The following is a 25,493-nucleotide window of genomic DNA, read 5'->3' as shown; positions in this document are numbered from 1 at the left end:
ACAAAACAGTTACTCCCGATCTCATAAAATTCCAGTGGCTTACTAACTTTCCATACCTTTTCCATCATCGACCTCACCACCTCTTTCCCTATCATTCGATCTGAAATAATCTTCCCTACCAGACTTCTTTCACCTTTCAATCTCAATGCTCCAATTGTATTTTGCTGGATCTCAATCGGCTGCTCTTCTTCATCATTCAATTTCAGACGCTTCCATACTTCCTCCATTTCCTCCATCCTCTCCTCTGCTTACACTTGCAAGTACAGAAAAATCTTCCCTCCTCAATTGAGAAACGAAGACTCACACTTCTTTTCAGTCACTTGTCAAAAACGAAAAGCGGTTGAGAGAAGATTGAATTAAAAATTCTGACAAGTTAATAAATAATAAAAATATAATTATATATTAATATATGTATTAATTTAATATAATTAATTAAAAAATAAATTTTATTAAAAATATGGTTGCTTTAAATAATAGATAGAGCTAATCTATTAGATATCTCCATAGCGAAAGACAGCGAGCTTCAAAAACCCTAATCCCTGCATGCTAAACCCTCCCACACTGCCATAGGTTTATGTCCTCGACCCCGGGCAATTCGGTGTTTGAAGGGTTCACTCGCATGCCCAAAACCCTAATCAGCCAGAATCCACCTGTGGACCCTGCCCTTCTGGCCCTGAAGCCTCGCCAAGTTCTGCTTGCAAACCCAAGCACCATGAGGAAGCCCTGCTCCGATAAGGCCTCCTCTGGCGTCCTAACTGCGGACCAGAATGTCCTCCTCCTCGAGGCTGTTGCCCATTTCATGGACCGCAATGGGTTCTCCAAGGCCCTAAAGAAGTTTCGATCCGAAGCTCAAGTCGAGGTAGATACGGTTCTGTTTGTTTACAGGGACAAAGTAGAGGAACAGGGCATTTGAATGTTTTCGGAGTTTGCGTATTTCTTTTTCAATTTAATGCACGTCGCATGCACTAATTTTTTAGATTTTTGTGTTCTCGCAGAATTATTTTGTTGCTTGGTTAAGTGCATGTTTAGAACTGCAGTGGGTAACATAAATTTTAACTTGAAGTTTATAGTTGTAGAGCTTAAATGGTAAGCTCTACTATTAAAAAATTATTTACTTTAAGGAACCACATGTCAAACATTTTCAAACATGTCACATTTATTGAAAACAATATTAAAAGTACTTTTTGAGGCATAAATGACTTAGAATATCATTTGAATTACGTATGGCATTATTCGAAAAAGCGTGATTGAGGAAAAATCAAAATGATACTTTTTTTCAAACGTTCTTTTTAACTTATTTGAGATTAAAAAGTATTTTAATACGGAATAACCAAACAACCTAATTTTATTATTAAAGAGCTTTTAGGCTATTTAAGCACTTTTTAAGACTTTTAACACAATCCCAAACATGCCCTAAATGTAATTTGACTTGTTTAGGGGCGACAAAGATTGAAGATTTAGAAGGAACTCAATGATGTGACCTGGTGTACAAAATAAAATAAAATGACGTGACTAACTGACCATTTACTCAGTTGACCTGATCTAAATAATTGTGCTCTTGGAATATCAAGTTTTGTGGCCTTGCAATTCAAAAGAATTGGGAATGTTGTTGACCTTATAGCTATCTGAGTATCTCTATTATCAATGAATTAATATGTAATATTGTGAAAATGAACAGGGTTTTTTTCCATTTCAAAGTGTTGTTTAACTGAAGTTGTAAGATGGAGTTTTTCCCCTGGCTTCTTTATACCACGACGGTGATTGGTTTTAAAATTGCTAGAAGTGAGGCTAGCTATATACATTGCTGCAAAAATCTGGTTGCACGAGTTTTCCCCCTGGCTTCTCTATTAGGTTCAAAAATCTGGTTAAACATGTTACATTGGAGAGTTTAAGGTTTTCCATTATAAAAAACTTACAGTCCGATTTGTAGGGGAGATTTGAAAACCATAGACAATAAAATACTGCCATGTAAAGTATGGTTGAACTACTATTTGTCTTCCCATGACAAATCATTCTCAACATTTTTTAATTTAATTGTGCATATCACATGAATTTGTTTTTTCATTTGCCTGCATTCAGTGCTAAAACTTATGCAAAAAGGATGTCTGAGCAAACCGTTACTTTGTATTCATTGATGAGGTGTTTATTTATTGATAATGTGTCTAGTTTCCACTTGCCCACTTATTTTCTTAGAATGCCCATTTCTTGTTGTTCAGTATTTGATTTTTGATACATGAGCTTAGAAAAGTTTTTCAATACTTTACTCCATTGGTCGGTTGTAATTTATTTTAATGGAATGAGCTTCCATGAATTTCTTGTATCATTGAACTAGCATGCACAGGCAATGCTCTTGTATATGTTTTTTTTAGTACCTGGGCTTTTGCCTATTCTTATGATCAATAAATTTTTTTTGCCGGTCAAAAAAAATTATTTGATAGCCTATCTCAATGTTATTGGTCCTTTTGTTGCTGCAGGAAGATGGTTTGAAGGATTCAGCATTGGATTTGGAAGAGATTTACTCCAAGTATCTGGAGGTGTGGTATGATAAGAAATCTCCAATGTTATATGTTTGGTTGTGTATGCACACAAATTAATCAATAATGATATCCTCGTTTATAATGGCTCTTGTGTATATATTACTGTTGTGGTCGTTGAGGTGGGGCCTGCCAACTCCCTTGGTTTTTTTGGGAATTATCCCAAATGTTTTTTACGGGCCTGCCAAATGTTGAAAATGGGTTCTTGGCAAAGCATGGAAAGGGAAGGTAGAGGTTGTTAGCACTTGAGCAGAGCCTATTTGCATCAAGTTGTCAATTGAAATAGGAGAGTAGACAACTCAAATGCCAGCAAAAAAACTGAAACAATCATGTTGTTCAAAATTTTATTATTCTAAGATCTATTGCTCGGTTTTGCACGTTCTGCTCCTAAAACAGAGAGACACTTTCAAGGGAAGATTCGGGTTGGCTGGTCCGGAGGTTCATGGGAGGGGTAGCCTAAGTGAAAAAAAAAAAAATATCTTGGTGATGCTATAGGATCTTGTGAATTATGCTTGACACACTTTCTATATTTGCATTGCCTACATGGTTAACGTTGCAGGATATCTTATCCATAGCGAATATCTTTGAAATAAATTATGTATTGCCCTCGAAAGTTTCTACTTGTTTCCTTAAGCCCCATGTGGCAAAAAACTTTGTATGTTTTTTATTGGGTGTGTGCTGGGCTTTATTGCACGTTTGTTGCAGCTTATGATTGCTTAGTTAATCCATTTGGAGTCAGCAACATTTTTTAGCTATTCCTTTCAGCCCAATATCTCTTTGCCTGTTGACTATTCCCAAGTTCCATGATGTCAAATGTACCTTCAATTTGCCCAGGCGAGAGCCTGCCAGTAAAGCATCTGCATTCTATTTATACAGACGCCATAGCTGATGAGAAAATTCTAAAAAGGGACATGTAAGGGAATAGAAAAGAAGAGTTGGAAAACGTGAGAGGTGAAGGATGCCTTAGCCTTAAGTTTTATAGATCTGTATGGGTGTGTGTAACTGAAGTTGATATCAATAGCAAACTCTACCGCTCACATATATATTTGTTTGTTTTTTCATAGGTAAAATATTTATTAATATTGATCGAGGCCTAGGCAAAGCTTAAGTAATGCTTGCTGTTATTCTATTGTTTATTTACAACAACAAATTCAAGTTTCTATTCTCATGTTATTTGAGCTCTCTGTTATTTGTAGGAATCATTCCAACACAAAAGTCAAGTTCCAGAATGAGCAACGTATGAACAAATTCTTTAACACTGTTTTCTGAATTATGATGTTGGTGGGAGTTATTGCTTGTCTCCCTACCCCCACCCCCCCCCCCCCCCCCCCCCCCCACCAACAACCCCTCCCTCCCTCTCAGTGTCACACACACTAGCAGGAGGATATGCTTTATTTCATAATTCTTGATAGATCTCATATTCTAGTTCTGTTCAATTTCAGAAATAAAGAATGATGACATCATTAAAAGAGATGGCGAACGTGCCTCCACTGTGGCTTTGGAAAATGGAAGTAAGAAAAATAGAAAAAGTAGTGAGGGCGATAAATATGACGTCAGTCAATCTGTAACCGCAGTCCCTCGTTCTAAAAATTCCAAGGAGAAGCTAACAAATGGTGCTGCCCCTGAATCAAGTGTAAGATCTAAAGAAATGAAAGAAGGCAAGAAGATTTCTGATTCTCTTGTGCATGGAACTGAATCACTTGTGGAGGAATCTGGTAAGAAAAGGAAGGAGAAAAAGAAAAAGAAAAGCAACTCAGATTCTGGATCTTTTATTAAATCTGTAGAACATTATCAATTGGAATCCCTGCCTGTAGCAAGTGAAGAAAAACCTAATGAAATGGTACTCTCAGAAGGCCAATGTGCTTGTGATGACACGGAAAAGAGATTGAAGCATAAGAAGAAAAAGAAAGATAAGCTTATTTCCAATTGTCTTGGCAATGCCAAGCAAGGTGGCTTGGATGGAAAGCAAGGGGCAGTTTCTACAACATTTAAGGATGCAGAGTGTTCAAGAGATCTCCAAGTCAATAATTCAGGCTCTCCTCTGGAAGTGAGCAGCGCCAAATCCAAAAGTAAAAAGAAAAAGGTGGATGGTTCGGTTTCTGAACGTTTACTTAGTGCAGATTCAAAGGATATTGATATAAGAGATGCAAATGGAAAGAATGGGAAAAAGAAAGAATGTAAGACACCAGATGAGGATGCTACTAATAATGGTAAGAGGAGTTCCAAAAAAAGAAAGAGATTGAGTTCTGAAGAAAGCGATTTCCAGCCTGTTGAAAAAAAGGCAGCTGAAGAACAGAAACTTAGGAAGGTAGAAGGTGTGGAAGAATCTGAGAGAAGTGAGCAAGAAGCCATGGTCAATGCATCCCTAGGAAGTGATAAAGGTGCTGAAAAAGTAAGCAATGTGAAAGTTTTGAAGTTAGTTCAAAATATTTTCTAAAACCACCTACACGTGGGTAGCCCGAGTGGTAAGGGCGAACTTGTGTGCATGTGCCCCATGTCACAAGTTTGATCCCCCTGGGATCAACTGCGATTTAAGTGGGAGGCCATGGCGGTGGGTTGCTATGCTTGTCTTCCTGGGAGTTTAGGTTCCATTGGGTTTTGTTTTCTTATTTTTTTATTTTTTATTTTTTTTTATTTTATTTAGGTAATAAGAAATTTTATTGATAAAATGATAGGCATAAGCCAGGTACACCGGAAGTTAGGTTCCATTGGTGAGTCCTAAGGGCTCTGCTGTGGAAGTGGTTCCCCCATCATTAAAAAAAGATTCTGAAACCATCTAACAAACATATTAATGGACAGGCATATGGAAACCTTGAAGAAAATGGAGAGGAACTTGCCTTTCAGAAAAACAAGAAGCAACGTAATGGTTCAATTGAGGTATGTCTCTAACTCAACTACTTTCTCACCAATTTTACCATATGAGTGAGGAACATAAGTGGACCACCTTCAGAGTAAAAAATCATATCCTTCAATTAATAAAATGCCTCCAGTGTTTTGATCTATCTGTTCAAAGAATACTATCTCACTGTATGTCCTTTCTGTAGGAACTGTCATATGTTTTTTGTGTTAAATTTCAATGGCATGCAATTTGCATATGCACTTTTCTAGCGATGCCTTGTTTGATTTGTTTTGCAAACTCGGGAGTTGTTGCTCAAATTCAGCTCAATATGAGAAAAATGTTGAGAATGCTATTTTCTAAATTATAGCCCTGTTTTGTCACTATATCTTATAAGGTCCAAAACATGAAGGTTGTGGCCTAAAGGCTTGGTACCTTTTCAAGCAACTGGTCAAAAGGAGTGAATGGAGGGGTGAAGATTGTCCTCCCAAATGTGGATAGAATGTTCTTTGTGACTTATCCAAGATCATACTCTACGACTTATCTCTATTTGTCATAGCCTTCTTTACCATGTTTGCCTATATTGTTTTAGGTCTCCTTGCTATTTATTTTAATGTGAATGTCTTTTTTATTTGATAATTAATAAGAGAAAATTTATTCCAAGTAAATAGGCGTAGCCCAAGTATACAGGATGTATACAAATGAGAACACATACTTACTAGCTAAAACAGAAAATAACTAGGACAGAATAGTACAATCATTCCCACTCCGTACAAGATTATTCACTCAAAAGCTTAGAGTACTAAGAAAAAACTCCGAGTTCCCCCATTCCTTAATGTGAATGCTGTCTATGGCATCATTGTAAGTTGAGACCTATCATTCTCTCTGGAATTCACATTGGACTGGAAAATTAAAGACAAGTTTACTTCAGTATAACAATTATAGTAGATAGTGTGAAGAAAACAGAAAGGTGTAGTAAATGTGAAATTCTTGGTTTATATAAGCCTTGCATATGGAATTGACCCCGAGCTATAAAAAAGTTTGAAGCTTTGAATTGGTTTAGTTTGGTTCTGAAATGCCCCTCAAATAGTCAGCAGTGAATTGGTTTTGATTTATATTCAGTTAGTCAGAACTTTAAAGTAATCACAGTTTCTACTCCTAGGGTTTGGCTCAAGTGGTAAAGGCCTTGGGCTTGAGGGTATGCTTCCCTCAAGTCTAAGGTTCAAATCTCCTTGAGTGCAAACAATTTTTAGGGCCTATTAGATTAGGAGATTTTCTTGAATTACCCGAAGTGAACTTGCGGGAAACTCCTTGCCAAGAACCTGTGCACCCCCGGGATTAGTTGAGACATTGTTTTATGAGACCCGTGCCAATTAAAAAAGAAGAAGAAGTTAAATCACAGTTTCAATTTGTATGGAAATATATTTTTTTATAAGTAAAAATATTAAATATATCAATATGAGTAACCAAGTACATTGGACGTATACAAGAAAACACCTAACCCATACTAAAGAGCCTATAAAACACTACCCAAAAACTCCAAACCCGAATTAGAAAGGATCACACCTCTCCAACCCCAACCCCTTGTTCCCCATAGAACTAATCCTCTACCCGAAAAACCCACTACGAGAACATCTTCACAGTGCCCTCCCTCTAGTCTTCCCTTGACTTGAGCCACCTCCCTTAGGATCATAGTTGATTGTCCTTGAAAGACGTTTTAACTCCCTACTTTTTTTAAAATATGATTTGGTTTCACATACGTGGGTCGCCTCAGTTGCATGTACCATTTCCATATTAAGAAATTTACCGAGCACAAACAAGTTAGCAGTTAGTCGCGCTATTTACAGCTAGTCTCAATTTATACTTTGTTGGGCATGTTCCTATATTTAATGGTAGGCTATCAAAGGTCCTTTCTACATTATAGTTGGGCTTTTGTCTATTTTTATTGTAGACGAGATTTGATGAAATAATACTCTGTTCTATTATTCACAGTGTACACACAAGTATATATACCCTAAATACAAGAGACCCATATACCCTTATATAAACAAATTATAGACAATATATTCTAACACTCCCCCTCAAGTTGGAGCATATACATCATATAAACCCAGCTTGAAACAAATAGGTTTTAATCGACTCCAACACAAGGATTTAGTAAACACATCTGCGAGTTGATCTGCGTACTTCACAAAAGGTGTAGCAATGTCACCACTTAGTATCTTATCTCGAATGAAGTGACAATCAATCTCTATATGTTTAGTCCTCTCATGAAACACAGGGTTAGAGGCAATATGCAGTGCAACTTGATTATCACAAAATAGCTGGAGGGATAGGATCTGGAAACCCAATCTCTTGAAGAAAGTGTCGTAACCATGTCAGCTTACTAGTAGTATGTGCCATTGCCCTGTATTCAGCTTCCGCACTAGAACGAGTTACTACTGTTTGTTTCTTACTCTTCCATGTAACCAAGTTACCTCCTACAAAGGTATAATATCTCGTAGTAGATCTTCTATCTGAGGGAGATCCTGCCCAATCAGCATTTGAAAATGCTTCAACCCTAAGATGTCCATTTGGTCGTTATAGTATTCCAAGGCCAGGTGCTCGCTTGAGATAACGAAGAATATGAATTATAGCATCCCAATGTGAGATCCTAGGCGTTTGTAAAAATTGACTCAGTACACTCACTGCATAAGAGATGTCTGGTCTAGTGATGGTAAGATAGTTCAATTTTCCAACAAGTCTTTGATACATACCTGGATCTCTAAACAACCCCCCTTCCTCTTTTAAGAATTTACGATTGGGATCCATAGGGATGTCAATAGGTCGTGCACCCAACATGCCGGTTTCTTCCAAAAGATCAAGTACATATTTCCTTTGAGATAGGTTGATGCCCTCTTTAGATCTACTGATTTCAATTCCAAGGAAATATCTAAGCTTGCCCAAGTCTTTCGTCTGAAACTGATCATGTAAAAATTGTTTTAGTCTAATAATTCCAGCAGAGTCATTCCCAGTAATTACACTATCATCCACGTATACAACCAACAAAATATGACTTGCATCACTATGCAAGTGAAATACCGAGTGATCTGTTTGGCATCTGTGAAGACTAAATGTCAATACAGCATCAGAGAACCTTCCAAATCATGCTTGAGGAGATTGTTTCAAACCGTATAATGCCTTTTTCAACCTGCATATAGTACCTCGATACTCCTCCTGAGCAACAAACCCAGGTGGTTGCTCTATATAAACTTCCTCATGCAAGTCACCAAGGAGGAATGCATTTTTTACATCCAGCTGAAATAAGGGCCAGTCTAAATTAACAGCAAAAGAGATTAGCACTTGAACAGAAGAGATTTTGGCAACTGGAGAGAATGTCTCTTCTTAGTCAATGTCATAGGTTTGAGTGTAGCCCTTTACAACCAAGCGGGCTTTCAGACGTTCTAAAAAACCATTAGGATGAAATTTGATAGTGTATACCCATTTACAGCCAACAAGCTGTTTACTAGGTGGTAGTGGAACAAGATCCCATGTGCCGTTATGATGAAGAGCATCCATTTCATTTTCTATAGCTATCCTCCATCTTGGATCAGATAATGCATCCTGAAGTGTCTTAGGAATAGAGTGTTTTGAAACTTGAGATGTAAAACATGAGAATGAAGGGAATAAGGCATGATATGAAACAAATTGACTAATAGGATGTTGAGTAACACAAGTTCGATTACTTTTGCGAAGAGCAATAGGTAGAGAGTCCGAATTACTGGGCAACTCAGGATTTGAAGATGGAGGCACGACTGGTTGGGACATGGGAGCCGGTGGCCGCAAGCGACGTGAGTAAACCTGTAAAGGAACGGGGAAGGTTGGGTAAGGTTGGGTGAGTGTGAGGTAGGTAATGGTAGATGATCACACTCAACACTCGAAGATGTGTTTGAAAAATAGGGTATGGACTCAAAGAAGGTAACATCAGCACTCGTGAAATAGCGTCTAAGAGCAGGACTATAGTAGCGATATCCTTTTTGAGTCTGGAAATAACCAACAAAGAGATGCTTGGTAGAACGGGGGTCAAGTTTATCAAAACCTGGACCAAGGTTATGAACAAAGCAAACACATCCAAAGATTTTTGGCGGAAGAGAAAAATGTGAATATGATGGAAACAAGACGGAGAAGGGAGAGAAACTATTAAGAACTGATGAAGGCATACGATTGATAAGATGACAAACAATAAGAACATCATCACTCCAAATCCGTTTAGGAACATGCATATGTAGCAATAGTGCTCGGGTTACATCTAACAAATGTCGGTTTTTTACGTTCAGCCATCCCATTTTGTTGGGGTGTATATGAACATGATGTTTGATGAACAATTCTTTTGTCACTTAGGTAAGTAGCAAAGGCACTAGATAGATATTTTCTAGCATTATCAGAACGCAAAATCTGAACCTTTTTGTTAAATTGAGTTTTAATTTGTTTCCAGAATCTGAACCTTTTTGTCACTTGAGTTTTAATTTCATGAATGGATGCTTTTCGAGTTATTTTCTTTCACACTCTACTCCTTTGGGCATCTACTATAGTTTTGAATGGAACGAGTCTTAGTGACTTTTTCACTACTATCTGTAGCACTTAGATTGTAAATAGGCTTTTTTCTTGTATACTCCCTGTGTACTTGGGTTTGGCCTATTTACATGGATCAATAAAATTTATTTACCTATAAAAAAAAAAATTGTTTCCAGAACACTTGAAATATGGAAAGAAGTTCAGATTTGGCCTTCATAAAAAACAACCATGTCACACGAGAGTAGTCATCAACAAATATAACAAAATATTGAAACTTGTTTGATTCAATATTGATTGGTCCTCATATATTAAAATGAACCAATTCAAAAGGACTCAATGCTCATTTATCAATACGAGGAACAAAAGACACACGATGGTGTTTACTAAGTTGACACCCTTCATAAGAAAAGGGAGACACTTCCCAAGTTCCTAATTTGACACTTCAAAAGAGAAAGTGAGGGGTGACCCAGGCGACAGTGCCATTCAAAAGCAGATGATGAGGGGGTTGTAAGGGCTCGAGTGGGTGACTGTTGAACATCAAGGTAATACAGGCCACCGGCTTCATGCCCTGTACCAATCTTGTTCCCCGTCTTGAGATCCTGAAAAACACATGAAGAGAGATAAAAAGTCATTTTACATTGTAGATTTTGAATAATCTTACTAATAGACAACAAACTAAAAGGAAAACTCGGAGCATGTAGGATAGATGACAAGAATATGGAGTCAGTGAGTTTAGTGGATCCAATGCCTGTAACTTTAGCAAAAGAACTATTAGCAAGAGTGACACTTTTTACAGATGGTACAGTATTTGACTTAGATAGGGCAGAAGACAAACCGGTCATATGTTCATTAGCTCTTGAATCAATGATCCATGGACCTTGAATGGATGAGACAAGACATGCGGATGCTATACCTGAGTAGGTAAGAGTAGCTGTGGAAGATGAAGCCCCTGTGTGACCCAAAAACCGCTCATACTCATTTTTTGATATACTAATCATATCTGAAGATGGGTTGGAGTTCGTTGACTGTGGATCATCTTGGGAAGTGGCTTGATTAGCAGACCCAGATGGTCTACCATGTAGATCCCAACAATAATCCACTGAGTGGTTAGTGCGACCACAATGGGTGCACTTACGAGATTCACGACCTTGAGTATAATTATCTCTGGTATCACGTCCCCCACGTGCACCTCTACCACTCCGACATCTACGCCTAGCAGGAGCAACATAGGAAGCAGTTAAAGCAGATCTCTCATTACTCTGATCAGAAGACAATGTAGCTCGCTAAAGTCGAGAGAATACATTAGGAAATGAGGGAAGCTGTGGACTTGCCAAAATTTGATAACGCACGGACTCATACTCCGATTTTAAGCCAACAAGAAAGCGAACAATATTAAAATCTTCTCGTTGTTTTAGTATACTTGGAACATCAGAAGTGATGTGTTGATACATTTTGAGTTTTTCATATATGCCCATCACTTGAAAATAATATTCTTCCAGGCCCAAAACATTCTGTTCCAATACGAAGAATTGTTTACACAACTCATAAATACGAGTTATTTTTCCAGCATCTGAATACATCTGTTTGAGATGCCCCCACACCTCTTGAGTGGTGTCAAAATGTATTAAACTTGAGCAGATACTAGGTTCAATACTAGTCAACATCAGAGATAATATTTGAGCATCTTTCTGCTCCCATTGAGCAAATGTGGAACTAGTCGAAGCAGGAATTTGATCAATCAGATGAGTACGACGAAGACCCTTGCCTTTCAAAAACATTTCAACGGATCTTAACCACAACATGTAATTCTTTCCATTTAACTTAACCGAAGTTATAGGCATACTAATATTTGGTGCAAGTGACATTGACTCAAATTTAGTTGCCATGGAAAAGATACCAAGATATCACAACAATCCACTTAGAAATAAAGATTTCACCCAACAAACATGAAATATGGACGAAAAACTAGAAAATACAATCTAGAAAAGTAGAAATCCAGATTAAAAACCCAAATCTCGGGCCTGTATCGGGTAAAACAAGTCTGAACCGGTCAAAAAAGTGTTGTACTGGTTCGGAACCGGTATGTATCGGCCGGAAAGTGGCTGGAACCGAACTGTATCGGCTGAAATCAGCTCTGTATCCGTCGGTATCGGGTCTGTTTCGGCCGGTATATGCCCGATATGGGCCTGTCTCGGATCGAGTTCGGGTCGGTCTCGGATCGGGTCCGGGTCTGGCTCGTTTGGATCTGTCTCGGATAAGCCTATCCTAACCCAGGATAGGTTTAAGCTATCCGTGTTACCAAACGGGTTTTATTCCAACCTGGAATAAAACCTTATACAGGTTTGGGGTTATGCCTACTCTAGAACTGGAATACGAGCTTACTTGCAACCGAACAGTATTGGATCGGCGACTGAAGACGACAGCAACCAGGCTTGGTACCTACAGAAACTGCCGGCGAGTTCACCCCTGGTGTCCAGTACCAGAGATGATGCCAGAAAGTGGCCGGAAAGCGCTTCAAACCACCACAAGCCGCCGATGAGCATGGAAACACGCCGGGGAATACAGTGAGCTCACAAACTACACCCGAAAAACACTCTCAAACCATACAGAACTCAGATTCGTGAGAATCGCACTCTGATACCATGTAGATGAGATTTGATGAAATAATACTATGTTCTATTATTCATAGTGTACACACAAGTATATATATACCCTAAATACAAGAGACCCATATACAAACAAATTATGGACAATATATTCTAACACTTATAATCAATTATTATAAATCAACTTGTATTGTATGACCACATTTAGCCGTCGTAATTGACCAAGTCGTAGTCATCAATTAAGACTTTTGTACTCCTATATATATGGGTGTTTCTAAGTTCAGAATATACAATCAATGAGAATGGCTCTCTCATTCTCTCTTTATCTTTGAAACTCTCTCTATTTTGATTGATTCACAACACGTTATCAGCATGATATCTCTAAATCAAACGCGTGAAAAACCCAACGCTCAATTTTTCAACTATGAGAGCTCGGTGGTGGTTCTGGCCTACGATCTGGGCATAGATGCCCGTACCCAGACCCGTATTCCGATTCGGATGGCTGCTTGTACTCACTCTTCCGCCCAAATCCAGATCCATGTTCCGATGATGCAAACTTTTGTTTTCAAAGGCTGGTCAAAGCTCCATCTTGGCTGTACAAGCAGCACTCGTGGTCCCTGGAAGCTTTCTGCGAGCAAGCATGGCTTCGTGTAATCAAAATAAGAAACGGCTGTGGAGACCCTCATCCTCCTCTTTCCTCCCCATTTGTAGATCTGGAACTGGAATGGCATGGAACGTGTTCTAGTTCTGTAAGGCACTCCTTGCCGCCTCTTCATAGAAATCTACACCGGCCTTGTTTTCCAGCCTACTATAGATCCCTCCAACTTCCATTGCTGCTGCTTCATTTGCTTACAGTTCATAGGGTTTTGATCCTTCTAATTACATGAGCTTCACCGAGTGTTTGCAAACACCCATGGGCTATAATTCCATGGCAAGCGCCTTCGGTTTGTCTCCTTCCTCCGAATGTTTGCTTCAATGGAAAATAGCCCAAAGCCGATGGAGGTTGGAGATTTAGGTGGTGGTGGTAGTGATATTCTTGTGACTCCAAACTCCTTGATCTCTTCCTCCTCCGCTGAGGTTGGTGTCGAAGAAGATTCAGGCAAGAGTAGTAAAGATAAGCAGCCAAAAGAAACAAAAACTCTCGTATTCTTCCGCTCGAAACTATCGTACCCTTTGCTCCAAAGCCAATTCATCACAACCTCTGATGACGAGCTGCTGCTCTTTCTGGTCAGGACCCTGAAGAAAGAGGAAACCAGACATTTTAGAGAGTATTGAATGAAGGGTTTGAGGTGAAATACTTTTATGTGATGACTTTTGTATGTAGCGTGAGAAATCCGGTGGGAGGTGCAGCTCTAACAAGAGCAATAGTACTGCGCCGTTTGTTTGCTTTTGCCGTGGCGAAGTGAACTATGTTATCATCTGTCGAAGAGACGATTTACAATACGGAAGGGCAAAGCGCGACCTCATCATCGAGACCCACTGAGGCTGCTCAACTCACTCCGGCTTGAAAATATTTCTACTCCCATTTTCTTTCTCTTAGTTTACAGCCCCATCATTTTTTTTTTTTGTCTTCTCATGCACCTTCTCTCTCACTTACAGGACCCACACCACCAACAATGAAGACTAAGACCAATGCACAGATCCAAATGCGGGCCATAGTTTTGGAAACAAGGCTCTCTCTATTTTCACGAGTTCACACCATGTTATCAATAATATAATCTTCTTGGTGGGACAAGACTTTAATACTTTTAAGACTTTAACATGGTAGAGCCGTTTGTAAGGGACTTTCTTGGTGGGATAAGAATTTAATACTTTTAAGACTTCGACAAAGTTTTTAAAAGTAGCTCATAAGATGATAGAAAATTATTATTCCATCTACTATCCACCAACAACTACACTTATAAGTTACATTTTATTTTAATCAAATGTTGGTCAGATGAGTCTATTTTTTCGGTGACACAAATAGGAAGTTCGAATAGGAATGATGAGAATTCTAACTGTAGTACTTCTTGTATAGCTAATGGTTTCAAGTTGTGGAAAGAATCTCATACTTTGAAAAAAAGGAAAGACAAGGAAGGAAAAAATGGCAGAAAAGCCCATTCTAAGTGCACGAAGGTTCTGATGATTCTGAAGTTAGTGATCTTCTACTTTAAGTAAGTTTTTCAATATATTATTTACAATTCCTGAGATAAGTATTAATGATTATATTCATTGTTATTACTTGATAAATTCTATGTTTATTCACATAGTTTACATCTCAAGTTATATTTATGGTAAATTAAAATTTTCATAATTTACATTTCAATTATATCTATGGTAAATTTTTATTCACATAGTTTATATACAACTTTTATTTATTTTTTATATACTTGTTATGAATTATTGATGATATATTTAAAATGAATGTCTCGAATGTGCTTCTGAAGTAGCAATATCGAGTGTGCTCTTGAAGTAGCAATATCAAGTGCTACCAGCTTTCGGGCCAGAAGCTTGTATTGGAAAAATTACTAGCTTTCTCTTTGAGATCATATTATACAATTATTGAATCAAATATTATGATGCATCAAAAGTGATATGATTCAAAATATTTGTATCTTTTCATGATTATCTTGATAATCCAAAATCAATTACGATAAGTCGAATAAATTTTCATATGGACGTCCATAAAAGAACTAGAAGATTCTTTTTATAGAAATCTTACCTCCAGGAATGGAAAGAAAAATTTGCTAGAAGCAAATAAGATGAAATAATTCAACGTTATCTTGATTATCATATGTGCACTGGAAGTTCAGATGATAATTAAATTATGGATGCAATAAGATAAAAATGTCTCATATCCTAGCTGCTAAAATCTCAGCGAGGATTGAAGTCCTTGTAGGACAATTAAGAAATTCAGCAGTCTAATGAACATAAGACATGTCTAAAAGCATGCGAGACTTATTGATACAAAAGATAGAGTATCTCGAAAGAGAAAAGCACATAATTTGGTGCTCCTGAAGATGTCAAACTCACAAAATAAGCAATAAAGTCCATCCAAATTTTCTGTATAAAATTCTTCTATATAAACTCTTGAAGAGTGCCTCCTGAAGAGGTTTTTCATGAAATGTCTTCCCTTGAAAATGGACAGGTACCTGAAAATAACGAGATTTCGATACATTTCATGAATTTTGGAGAAATTATGGATAGAAATAAAATCGTTGTCGACAACGTATTTCCATATAAGATGGCAATTGACATTACTATAAGTAATGATGAAAGTGAATCAAGAACCGTCGAAGAATACCGACGTAAAAATATTGGCCAAATTTGAAAGAAATAATTCCTGCAGAATTGATATCACTAGTAAAATATGATGCATATGGACTTGTAGTCCAAATACCTAAAGAGGTGATGCTTGTTGAATATCAGTAGGTATTTATATAAATGAAATGAAAATTTGATATATAAATCACGAGTCAGTTACTCGCAGATAGTTCTTGCAGAGTTGATATCACTAGTAAAATGTGATACATATGGACTAGTAGTCCAAACACCTAAAGAGGTTATGATTATTGAATATCAGTGGGTATTTATATAAAGGAAATGAAAATGTGATATATAAATCACGAGTCAGTTTCTAGTAGACAATTCCTGCAGAATTGATTATCACTAGTAAAATGTGATACATATGGACTCATAGTCCAAACACCTAAAGAGGTGATGATTGTTGAATATCAGTGGATACTTATATAAACAATATAAAATGCCTGAAACTTTTAATATGAAAATATGATACAGAAATCACAAGTCGGTTTCTCGAAAAAACAATATTGATATACTTTTAAAGTGGTTGAAATTATATTGAGGTTTTTTATTAGCTTGAAAGTTACCGAGAGTTTGGATATGCATGATTAACTGCATATTTATATGGATCATTGGATCATGACATATATATGAAAATTCTTGAAGGATAGAAAATGTCTGAAGCTTCTAATTAGAATACATTTAGAAATATGTATTCTATCAAGTTTCAAAAATTCTTATATGATCTAAAACAATCCAAACGCACGTGGAACAAGCTATTATTGCAGTTTATATATATGATTTAAATGTCATTGAGACTCCAGAAGAGCTCATGAAAACTGCACATATTTGAGATATAAATCTGAAACCATTGCGGTTTCAAGGGGGAGATGAATGAAATTATTAGTTACGAAATACCATCTCTTAAATACAATTAGTATTTCAGATTCATATTACGATTTTGTATGAAGTGTGCATTATTAAAGGAGAAATAAAATGGAGCACATAAAACATCTATTAGAAGATAGAAACACAAATATGAATATTTGTGAAATATTATTTTATTATCTCGAATCAAAATTACAAAAATTTAATGCTCTCCGCCTCATTCTTTAAACGCTATTGTTTTTCAAGAATCTGCATGGCATCCTTATCTAAAGGAGTAGGCAATCGAAAAGAAGATTTAAGCAAAGATTTTAAATTCTTATTCTCTTGCTTTATTGCTCCTATCTTCATGTTGGACTCTAGAAGAAGTCGCTGAAAGATAGAAATATTCTCGTGAAATTTGTCAACTCCACAAGTTTTGGATTGCAGTCGTTGAGAAAATACGACAATGGATGATGAGTATCGGATACCGAGACTCACAAACTCGTAGATAGCTTCATTATCTGACTTATTAGTTAGATCATTATTGTATTGCATTATAGCAGCTGTGGTAGAAACATGAACAACTGATAAACGAGGTGCAGAATACCTCATATATTGGCAATGAGAAAATTGGTGAGCCATTGCAGAGTAAGAATGCAGAAAGAGATTGCAGAGTAAGAATGCAGTATAATTACAGAAAAGTAAAGAAGATGAGATGCAAATGAAGATAAACTGAATATCTCTTTTATAGAGAATTATGACAAAGCATCTCTATTGCTTCACAGCATCTCTCGTGAAGCAAGAGACAAGATATGTAGCATAATAGCTCTGCGGCGCCTAACAGCTGCAGAAGAGCTGAAAATCCGCTGTGCTTGTTTGGTCTAAAAAGCTGGCTACCGTTTTTTGTTGAAAAATCCATTTCGTCATTGTGAAGACGATGAAGAAATTCTTGGTCTTGAAGTACCTTATCTCCAGTTCAATTGAAGCCCTGAATATTTGATTATTTGGATCAAGTCCACAATTAGTTGGATATACGGATGCATGTTATCTTTAAGATCCACACAAGAAGATCATTGCAATTCATGAGAAGAAAAGTGAAATTGATGCCAAGAAGATACGGTCAAGTAATTATCTGGGAGATTTATTCACTAAAGTATTACCAACTGCAACATTTAAGAAGATTGTGTAGAACATTGGAATGCAGAGACTTGAAGACATATTATCATGCACTTTTCAGGGGAAATAATGTCTTGAAGACTTGTGCTAATTGTACTCTTTTTTCTTCGCTAAGGTTTTATCCCACTGGATTTTCCTTTGTAAGGTTTTAATGAGGCAATCATAAAGCACTTGGCGGTACATATGAATATTGTACTCCTTTTCATTCTCCATTGGTTTTTTCCCACTGGATTTTTTCTTGGCAAGGTTTTAATGAGGCATATTCTTTAAATATGGTCATCCAAAAGGGAAGTGTTTTAAACCATCTTATATTGTATGACTATATTTAGCCGTCGTGATTGACCAAGTCATAGTCGTCAATTAAGACTTTTGTAATCCTATATATGTGGGTATATTGATGTTATATCATACGGATCAATAATATGAAAACCTTTCTCTGGTTCTCATTGTCTCTCTATCATCAGAACCTTCGTGCTCTTAGAATGGGCTTTTCTGCCATTTTTTCCTTCATTGTCTTTCCCTTTTTCAAGACATGAGATTATTTCCACAACATGAAACTATTAGCTGTACAAGAAGTACTACAGTTAGAATTCTCATAATTCCTATCTGAACTTCCTATTTGTGTCACCGAAAAAATTGACTCATCTGGCCGACATTTGATTAAAATAAAACATGTGACTTATAGGTGTAGTTGTTGGTGGATAGTAGACGGAATAATAATCTTCTATCATCTTATTAGCCACTTTTAAAAACTTTGTCGAAATCTTAAAAGTATTAAATTCTTATCCCACCAAGAAAGTCCCTTACAAACGGCTATACTATGTTAAAGTCTTAAAAGTATTAAAGTCTTGTCCCATCAAGAAGATTATATTATTGATAACAGGGTGTGAACTCGTGAAAATAGAGAGAGCCTTGTTTCCAAAACCATGGCCGGCATTTGGATCTGTGCATTGGTCTTAGTCTTTATTGTTGGTGGTGTGGGTCCTGTAAGTGAGAGAGAAGGTGCATGAGAAGACAAAAAAAATGATGGGACTGTAAACTAAGAGAAAGAAAATGGGAGTAGGAATATTTTCAAGCCGGAGTGAGTTGAGCAGTCTCAGAATCCGTGTGTCTCGATGATGAGGTCACGCTTTGACAGATACGTCGTCGCCCAAGCTGTCGGACCGAACTGATAGCTCATCCATTAGTTTGAGAATCTCGTAGCGAACATCGAGCAGAGTCATCCTGGCGTTGTTGGTCTCGACGTCGGAGGTGTTGTGTGGTGGATGAACTGGTTGGAAACATTATCATCATGGAGGTGCTTCGGGGAAACGAGGTGGGAGTCGACGACACTAGCGAACTGAAGAGAATAGGATTGTTCCCACCGTTTCCGGCGGCGAAAGTGAGGGTCAAGACTCAGGAAGAGCTCCGATCGGTTGAGACCGAGTTGAACCCATTTGGGTGCAATCATGGATTTGGAGATGGGTACGAGTGGCTTTTTCTTTTTCCAAATCTCAAAGGAAAGGGTGCCGGAACACTCCTTCTAGTGCCAGATCAAGTCCAAGCTTTAGCTCGACTTCAATAAGAACCAGCTCGTCGAGAAGCTACGCCGTTTGAAGAAGTACTGCAACGTCGTCTTGCCTCGACTCGACGTCGTTCCCGTGTACGCCAGGTACGCAATCATATTCGTCGGCGAACTGAGAACTTCTTGTTAACGATGCAGAGAAATGGGATGGGAACGTTTTGATCACCGCCGGATCGAGACCATGTGTCGCCGCAGCACCGCGCCCGGAGAGAACTTGCGCACGGACGCTGTTGGCGGTCTGTCTTCTCGAAGAAGATGGGCTTCAGCTCTGCTCATAATTCCGCCCAGATCCATCGATCTGGCGGCTTCAGCTCTGCTCGTAATTCCGCCCAGATCCACCGATCTGGCGGCATGTCCATCCTCATTACCAGCGCTCTTCATTCTCACACTCTAATCTCAGTGTTTGTCACTCGGGTTGGTCGAGATCTCCTGCAAGGTGTAGAACTGTGGAGGAGTTGGGGCTGAGAGGAGAGTCGGAATCATCATAGCCTCTCAAATCAGGAGCAGCCAAAGAGACGTACTGAGAAAACATGCTAGCAGCTTTGCTTAGTGAAGGGAACAAGATCGCCAAGGGAATTGAAGGGCTTTTGGCCAGAAGGAGGACGGAAGCACGAAGAGGATTGCTGGAGTAGGTGGAAGAATTTTCAGCTCGTGCTGATAACGTGTTGTGAACTGATTAAAAAGAGAGAGAATGAAAGAGAGATCAAGAGAGAGGTTCTCATTATTTTGTAAGCTGAACTTAGAAATATCCATATATATAGGGGTACAAAACTCTTAATTGACAACTACAATTTGGTCAATTACAACGGTTAAATGTGGTCATACAATACAAGTTGGTTTATAACACTTCCCTTTTGGATGACCATATTTAAAGAATATGTTTCATTAAAACCTTGTCAAAGAAAAATCCTATGGGAAAAAAATCAATAGCGAAGGAAAAAGAGTATAATATTTATATATACCGTCAAGTGTTTTAGGATTGCCTCATTAAAACTTTGCAAAGGAAAATCCAGTGAGATAAAATCTTAGCGAAGGAAAAAGAGTACAATTAGCACAAGTTTTCAAGACATTACTTCCCCTGAAAAGTGTATGATAATAGGTCTTTAAGTCTCCGCATTCCAATGTTCTGCACAATCTTCTTAAATGTTGCAGTTGGTAATACTTTAGTGAATAAATCTGCCAGATTATTACTTGACCGTATCTTCTTGACATCAATTTCATTTTTCTTCTCATGAATTGCAATAATCTTCTTGTGTGGATCTGAAAGATAACCTGTATCTGTATATCCAACTAATTGTGGACTTGATCCATGTTGATAAAATAATCACATATTCAAAGTTTCAATTGCACTGAGATAAGGTACTTCAGGACCAAGAATTTCTCCATCGTCTTCACAAGGACGAAATGGATTTTTCTGCTCATCAAATTATCGAGCAACCATTGGAGTACTCAGGGGATAAGTTTTGTCCATATAAAAGTGCTTCAAGACTTTATAGTGAAATTCACCATATTGATTCAAGATCATTTTAACATTAAATTCACTACTCTTCTGGAGTTGTGCTCTTCTGGAGTTCTTGTAAATAACATAGTTAGTGAAGAATTCATTAATATTAAGCCGCTAACCTCATTTTTCAGCAAAAACAATGGCTATGAAGAGATATTATTATATCGAAGAAAAATTACAGAAATTTGAGGCATTTCGCCTCATTCTTTAAACACTCTTGGTTTTCAAGAATTTCATGGCATCCTTATCTAAAAGAGTAGGCAATCGAAAAGAAGATTTAAGTAAGAATTTTAAATTCCTATTCTCTTACTTTATTACTCCTATCTTCATGTTGGACTCTAGAAGAAGTCGCTGAAAGATAGCAATATTCTCGTGGAGTTTGTCAACTCCACAAGTTTTAGATTGCAGTCGCTGAGAAAATGCGACAATGGATGATGAGTATCGGGTACCGAGACTCACAAGATCGTAGATAGTTTCATTATCTGACTTATTAGTCAGATCATTATTGTATTGCATTATAGCACCTGTGGTAGAAACAGGAACAACTGATGAACGATGTGCAAAATATCTCATATATTGGGCATGAGAAGATTGTTGAGCCATTGCAGAGTAAGAATGCATAAAGAAATTGCAGAGTAAGAATGCAGTATAATTACAGAAAAGTGAAGAAGATGAGATACAAATGAAGATGAGCTGAATATCTCTTTTATAGACAAAATTATGACAAAGCATCTCTATTGCTTCACAGCATCTCTCGTGAAGCAAGAGACAAGAGACAAGAGACAAGAGATATAGCATCATAGCTCTACAGCGCATGACAACTACAGAAGAGCTGAAAATCCGCTGTGCTTGTCTAGTCTAAAAAGCTGGCCACTGTTTTTATTGAAAAGGTAGGTTAGCGGCTTAATGTTGATGAATTCTCCACTAACTGTGTTATTTACAAGAATTTCAGAAGAGCACAACTCCAGAAGAGTAGTGATTTTAATGATCTTGAGTCAATATGGTGAATTTATTTACCAAAATATTATCAACTGCATCATTTAAAGAGTTGGTACACAATATTGAGATACATCAACGCAAAGGCCTTTCACCATAAAGTATTAAAGCACTTTTATATGGACAAAGCTCATCCCCTGAGTACTCCAATGATTGCTCGATCATTTGATGAGCAGAAAGATCCAGTTGTGATTATTTTTGGATCAAGTCCACAATTAGTGGGATATACAGATGCGGGTTATCTTTCAGATCCACACAATCAATAACAGAACCTCCTATATGGTCATCTAAAGGGGAAGTGTTATAAACCAACTTGTATTGTATGACCACATTTAGCCGTTGTAATTGGCCAAGTCGTAGTCGTCAATTAAGACTTTTGTACCCCTATATATATGAGTGTTTCTAAGTTCAGAATATACAATCAATGAAAATGGCTCTCTCTTATTCTCTCTCTATCTTTGAAACTCTCTCTATTTTGATTGATTCACAACATCAATAAAGTTTTGTTTACCAATAAATAAAAAGATATTTTCTGCATGTTCAACTAGTTTTAGAAGCCATGGAGATATAGGATTTCGTGCACTATAGATAAGTTTGAGGAACATGGTTGGAGGGCATCGCTGAAAGGTTTAGGGAAGTTGGGGGATGTTGTGATGATGATGGTATTCTTGAAGCACAGGTTTTTTTTTCCCCCCTGTTTGCATGATTGAGGTTGTTGCTCCTGTTGACTGTTGCTGGGATTGATGATGTGGTTTTGTTTATAATTGTAGTTCTTCAGCGTCATTTCTGTTGTGCAATGATGAGGATGTTAGTATATTCCTATATTCATGGTTATGGATTCTATTATTGCAGCCAAAGACAGCGAATGCATTCCAGCGGGTAAAATCTGACGAGGTGGTATTTACTGATGAGAGGCTTAAAGATAATTCTTACTGGGCAAAGGTGTGTTTTGTTTTCTTCTTGTTCGTCCTTGTATGTTTATTTGTAATTTCTTCCGTTTGTGTTTACTTATAAAAAAAACAAAAAAAAACGTATGTGTATCAGAAATCACCTTTTTGATTGATCAATTCCCTGCAGGGTGGTGCAGAAAGTGGCTATGGCGCGAAAGCACAAGAAATTCTTGGGCAAGTTAGGGGACGGTATGTTTGTTGTATGGCATGTACATATAAATGTTAGTTGGAAACATTGATATTCATTCAGTCATTTAGGTAAAAGCCAGTCTTAAAGCTGTTCCACTATTATCATTCTTCGAAACCAAAACTTACCAAAAACAAATTGTTAGAAACCAAGGGGAAGATTAAGCCGTTAATCGGTTCACTTGACAGTTCACTTGGGCTCTTCCACTTTCTTACCGTCTCCTTTTTTTTTTTTTTATAGTTTGCCGTATGTATTTGTGTACCAAATGACCTCATGTATAGAAAGCTAGAGCTGGTGACTTCATAAGATGGTATGCAAGGCTAGGCAACTTTACAAGAGTGAGGCTAGCAACTTAGCCGGGGGAGCTTGCCTTCTGCACCAGGAAGATTATGCCCCGTTTGAATATTAAGAATATCTCATAATAACTGTAAATAATAGTGAAATAGTGTGAGTTAAAATTTTGAGTTAAAATAGTGAAATAGTTTGAGTTAAAATTTTTACTTAGTTTTGGAAAATGAGAGAGAAGAAGTTGAATAAAAATATTATAAAATTAATTGCTTGAATATAATTTTTATTTGGAAGTTTGGGAAAGTTGTATATGGTTTTGTGTTTTGTTTGGGAGTTTGGGAAAGTTGTAACGAGTCGATGAAAAAATTAAAAATTAAAAAGTGTTATGTGTTTGAGTTATGTTTGGAAATGAAATATCTGATAATTCCCTTCACAGATGGGCCTAGTGACCATTAATATTTCCTTTTCTTATGGCAAAAAGTCTTAACTTTTCTTGCATCATGCACGGATTGCATCTCTGCAACAATTTTTTTTCTAAAACAATGGAAGCCTGCTTTCTTTATTTTGTGATTCTGGTCATCGAGTGAGGATTCTGGCTTCAAAAGCGTGATTGCACATGATCGCTACTATTAGAATGTGTTAAGGTGTAGAGAAGCATCCTAACTCTCTCTCTCTCTCTCTCTCTCTCTTCCTTGCAGGGATTTTCGGCATGAAAAGACCAAGAAGAAGCGTGGGACTTACAGAGGAGGGCAGATCGATTTGCAATCACACTCCATTAGGTTCAATTATTCAGACGATGAGTGACCAGAAATATTTCTTTGCTAGACAGGTCCCTGCTTTTTATTCTTTCCATTGCTTTTGATCGAATAAATGGGAACACTACTTTCTTTTCCAATGGGCTATAATAATTTTATATCGCTTGGTTCTCTTTCCTAACTGTTCCATATTCAAACTAAGTATTGAGTTAACTCAAGGGCCTGTACATCTCGATCTAAACTACTTTGGAACTTTGAATTCTCCACCCACTTAAGTGCTGTTCTTATAACTCCTTTTTTAAGGTTGTGTTTGGATACTAAGAGTACCTCAACACTTCTCACTATTATTTATTATTTTATTATTATTTTTCACCTACTTTTAATACTATCCATTATTTTTTACATATTTTTTTATTACTATTCATTACTTTATTATTACTTTTCACCTATTTTTTACTACTATTCACAACTCTCTTCAACACTTCTCAACACTTCTCGACACCCGAAGTATATACTTGTAGTAGGACAATGGTTTTTTTTTTTTTTTTAATAAATTATCTATAGGCAAAAATATAGGAGGGGGCGATCCAAATGGCTTGCCTACCCGGCTGTGACTATAGTAATACCAATAAAAAAATGGAAAATTCTTTTTATCATCTTCACACTTCACACACCACACTTATTTTAATTTTTTTTATTATTTTTTCTATAATAAATATGTAATGTGTAGATGATAAATATAATAATTTAATTAGTTTAATAAGAATAAAATAAAATAAAAAATAAAAAAAAATAAAAAATATTATTTTAATATATAAAGTGTGTGATGTGGGATGATGTGTAACATTTCTCTAAAAAAATTAATACCTTACCTGCTATGAACCAAGTAGGGGGGCCTAGAGCGAATGGGTTGGATTACATTTTCTTAGCAATATTTGTGAAGTGAGGAACTATGTATACGACTTGAGTTGACAACGCTACGCACCTGACAACATTTTCTAACCTACGCATAGATACATTCTAGCTTAGTATGGACTTTGTCGCTAAAAAAAACAATTATGGAACATTTATTTGTGGCCTTTTGGATGTTTGGGCCTAAAGATACGTATGCAAATCACTTATCGAATAATATGCCTAAAAGTAGTTGAATAAACACTCGAATGGTATAGCCCGTATGTATTAAAACTTCCAAGTCTCAAGATAAATAATCCAAGTAAGTCTATCCGATAATCCAGTTAATGTTTTCACCGGGTTGGTCCGGTCTGGTTCAGTTCTAAACCCAAAAGCCTACGCTACCTAACCGTGCACACCCTCTTCCTCTATGGCAGAGGTGTCGGATCTACCCTAGGAGTAAAAGCAGAAACTATGGGGACTTTCTTTGTGGTGGAACGGTA

The 25,493-nt window shown here is 37.2% G+C and overlaps 1 protein-coding gene across 1 annotated transcript; it reads left to right on the top strand.

Annotated features, from left to right (window-relative positions):
• The first annotated feature begins 487 nt into the window (after positions 1-487).
• Positions 488-24,401, top strand: LOC122318805 (suppressor protein SRP40-like). The gene is made up of 8 exons (XM_043136444.1): positions 488-859; positions 2,475-2,539; positions 3,731-3,771; positions 3,977-4,926; positions 5,334-5,411; positions 22,772-22,861; positions 22,997-23,058; positions 24,043-24,401. Exons 1-8 carry the CDS (start codon positions 575-577, stop codon positions 24,146-24,148), a joined length of 1,677 nt encoding a protein of 558 aa, XP_042992378.1. The 5' UTR covers positions 488-574; the 3' UTR covers positions 24,149-24,401.
• Positions 24,402-25,493: the final 1,092 nt, after the last annotated feature.

Source organism: Carya illinoinensis, chromosome 8 (assembly GCF_018687715.1).
Source record: "Carya illinoinensis cultivar Pawnee chromosome 8, C.illinoinensisPawnee_v1, whole genome shotgun sequence".
Lineage (NCBI taxonomy): Eukaryota > Viridiplantae > Streptophyta > Magnoliopsida > Fagales > Juglandaceae > Carya > Carya illinoinensis.
This window is presented reverse-complemented; position numbering and strand designations above follow the sequence as displayed.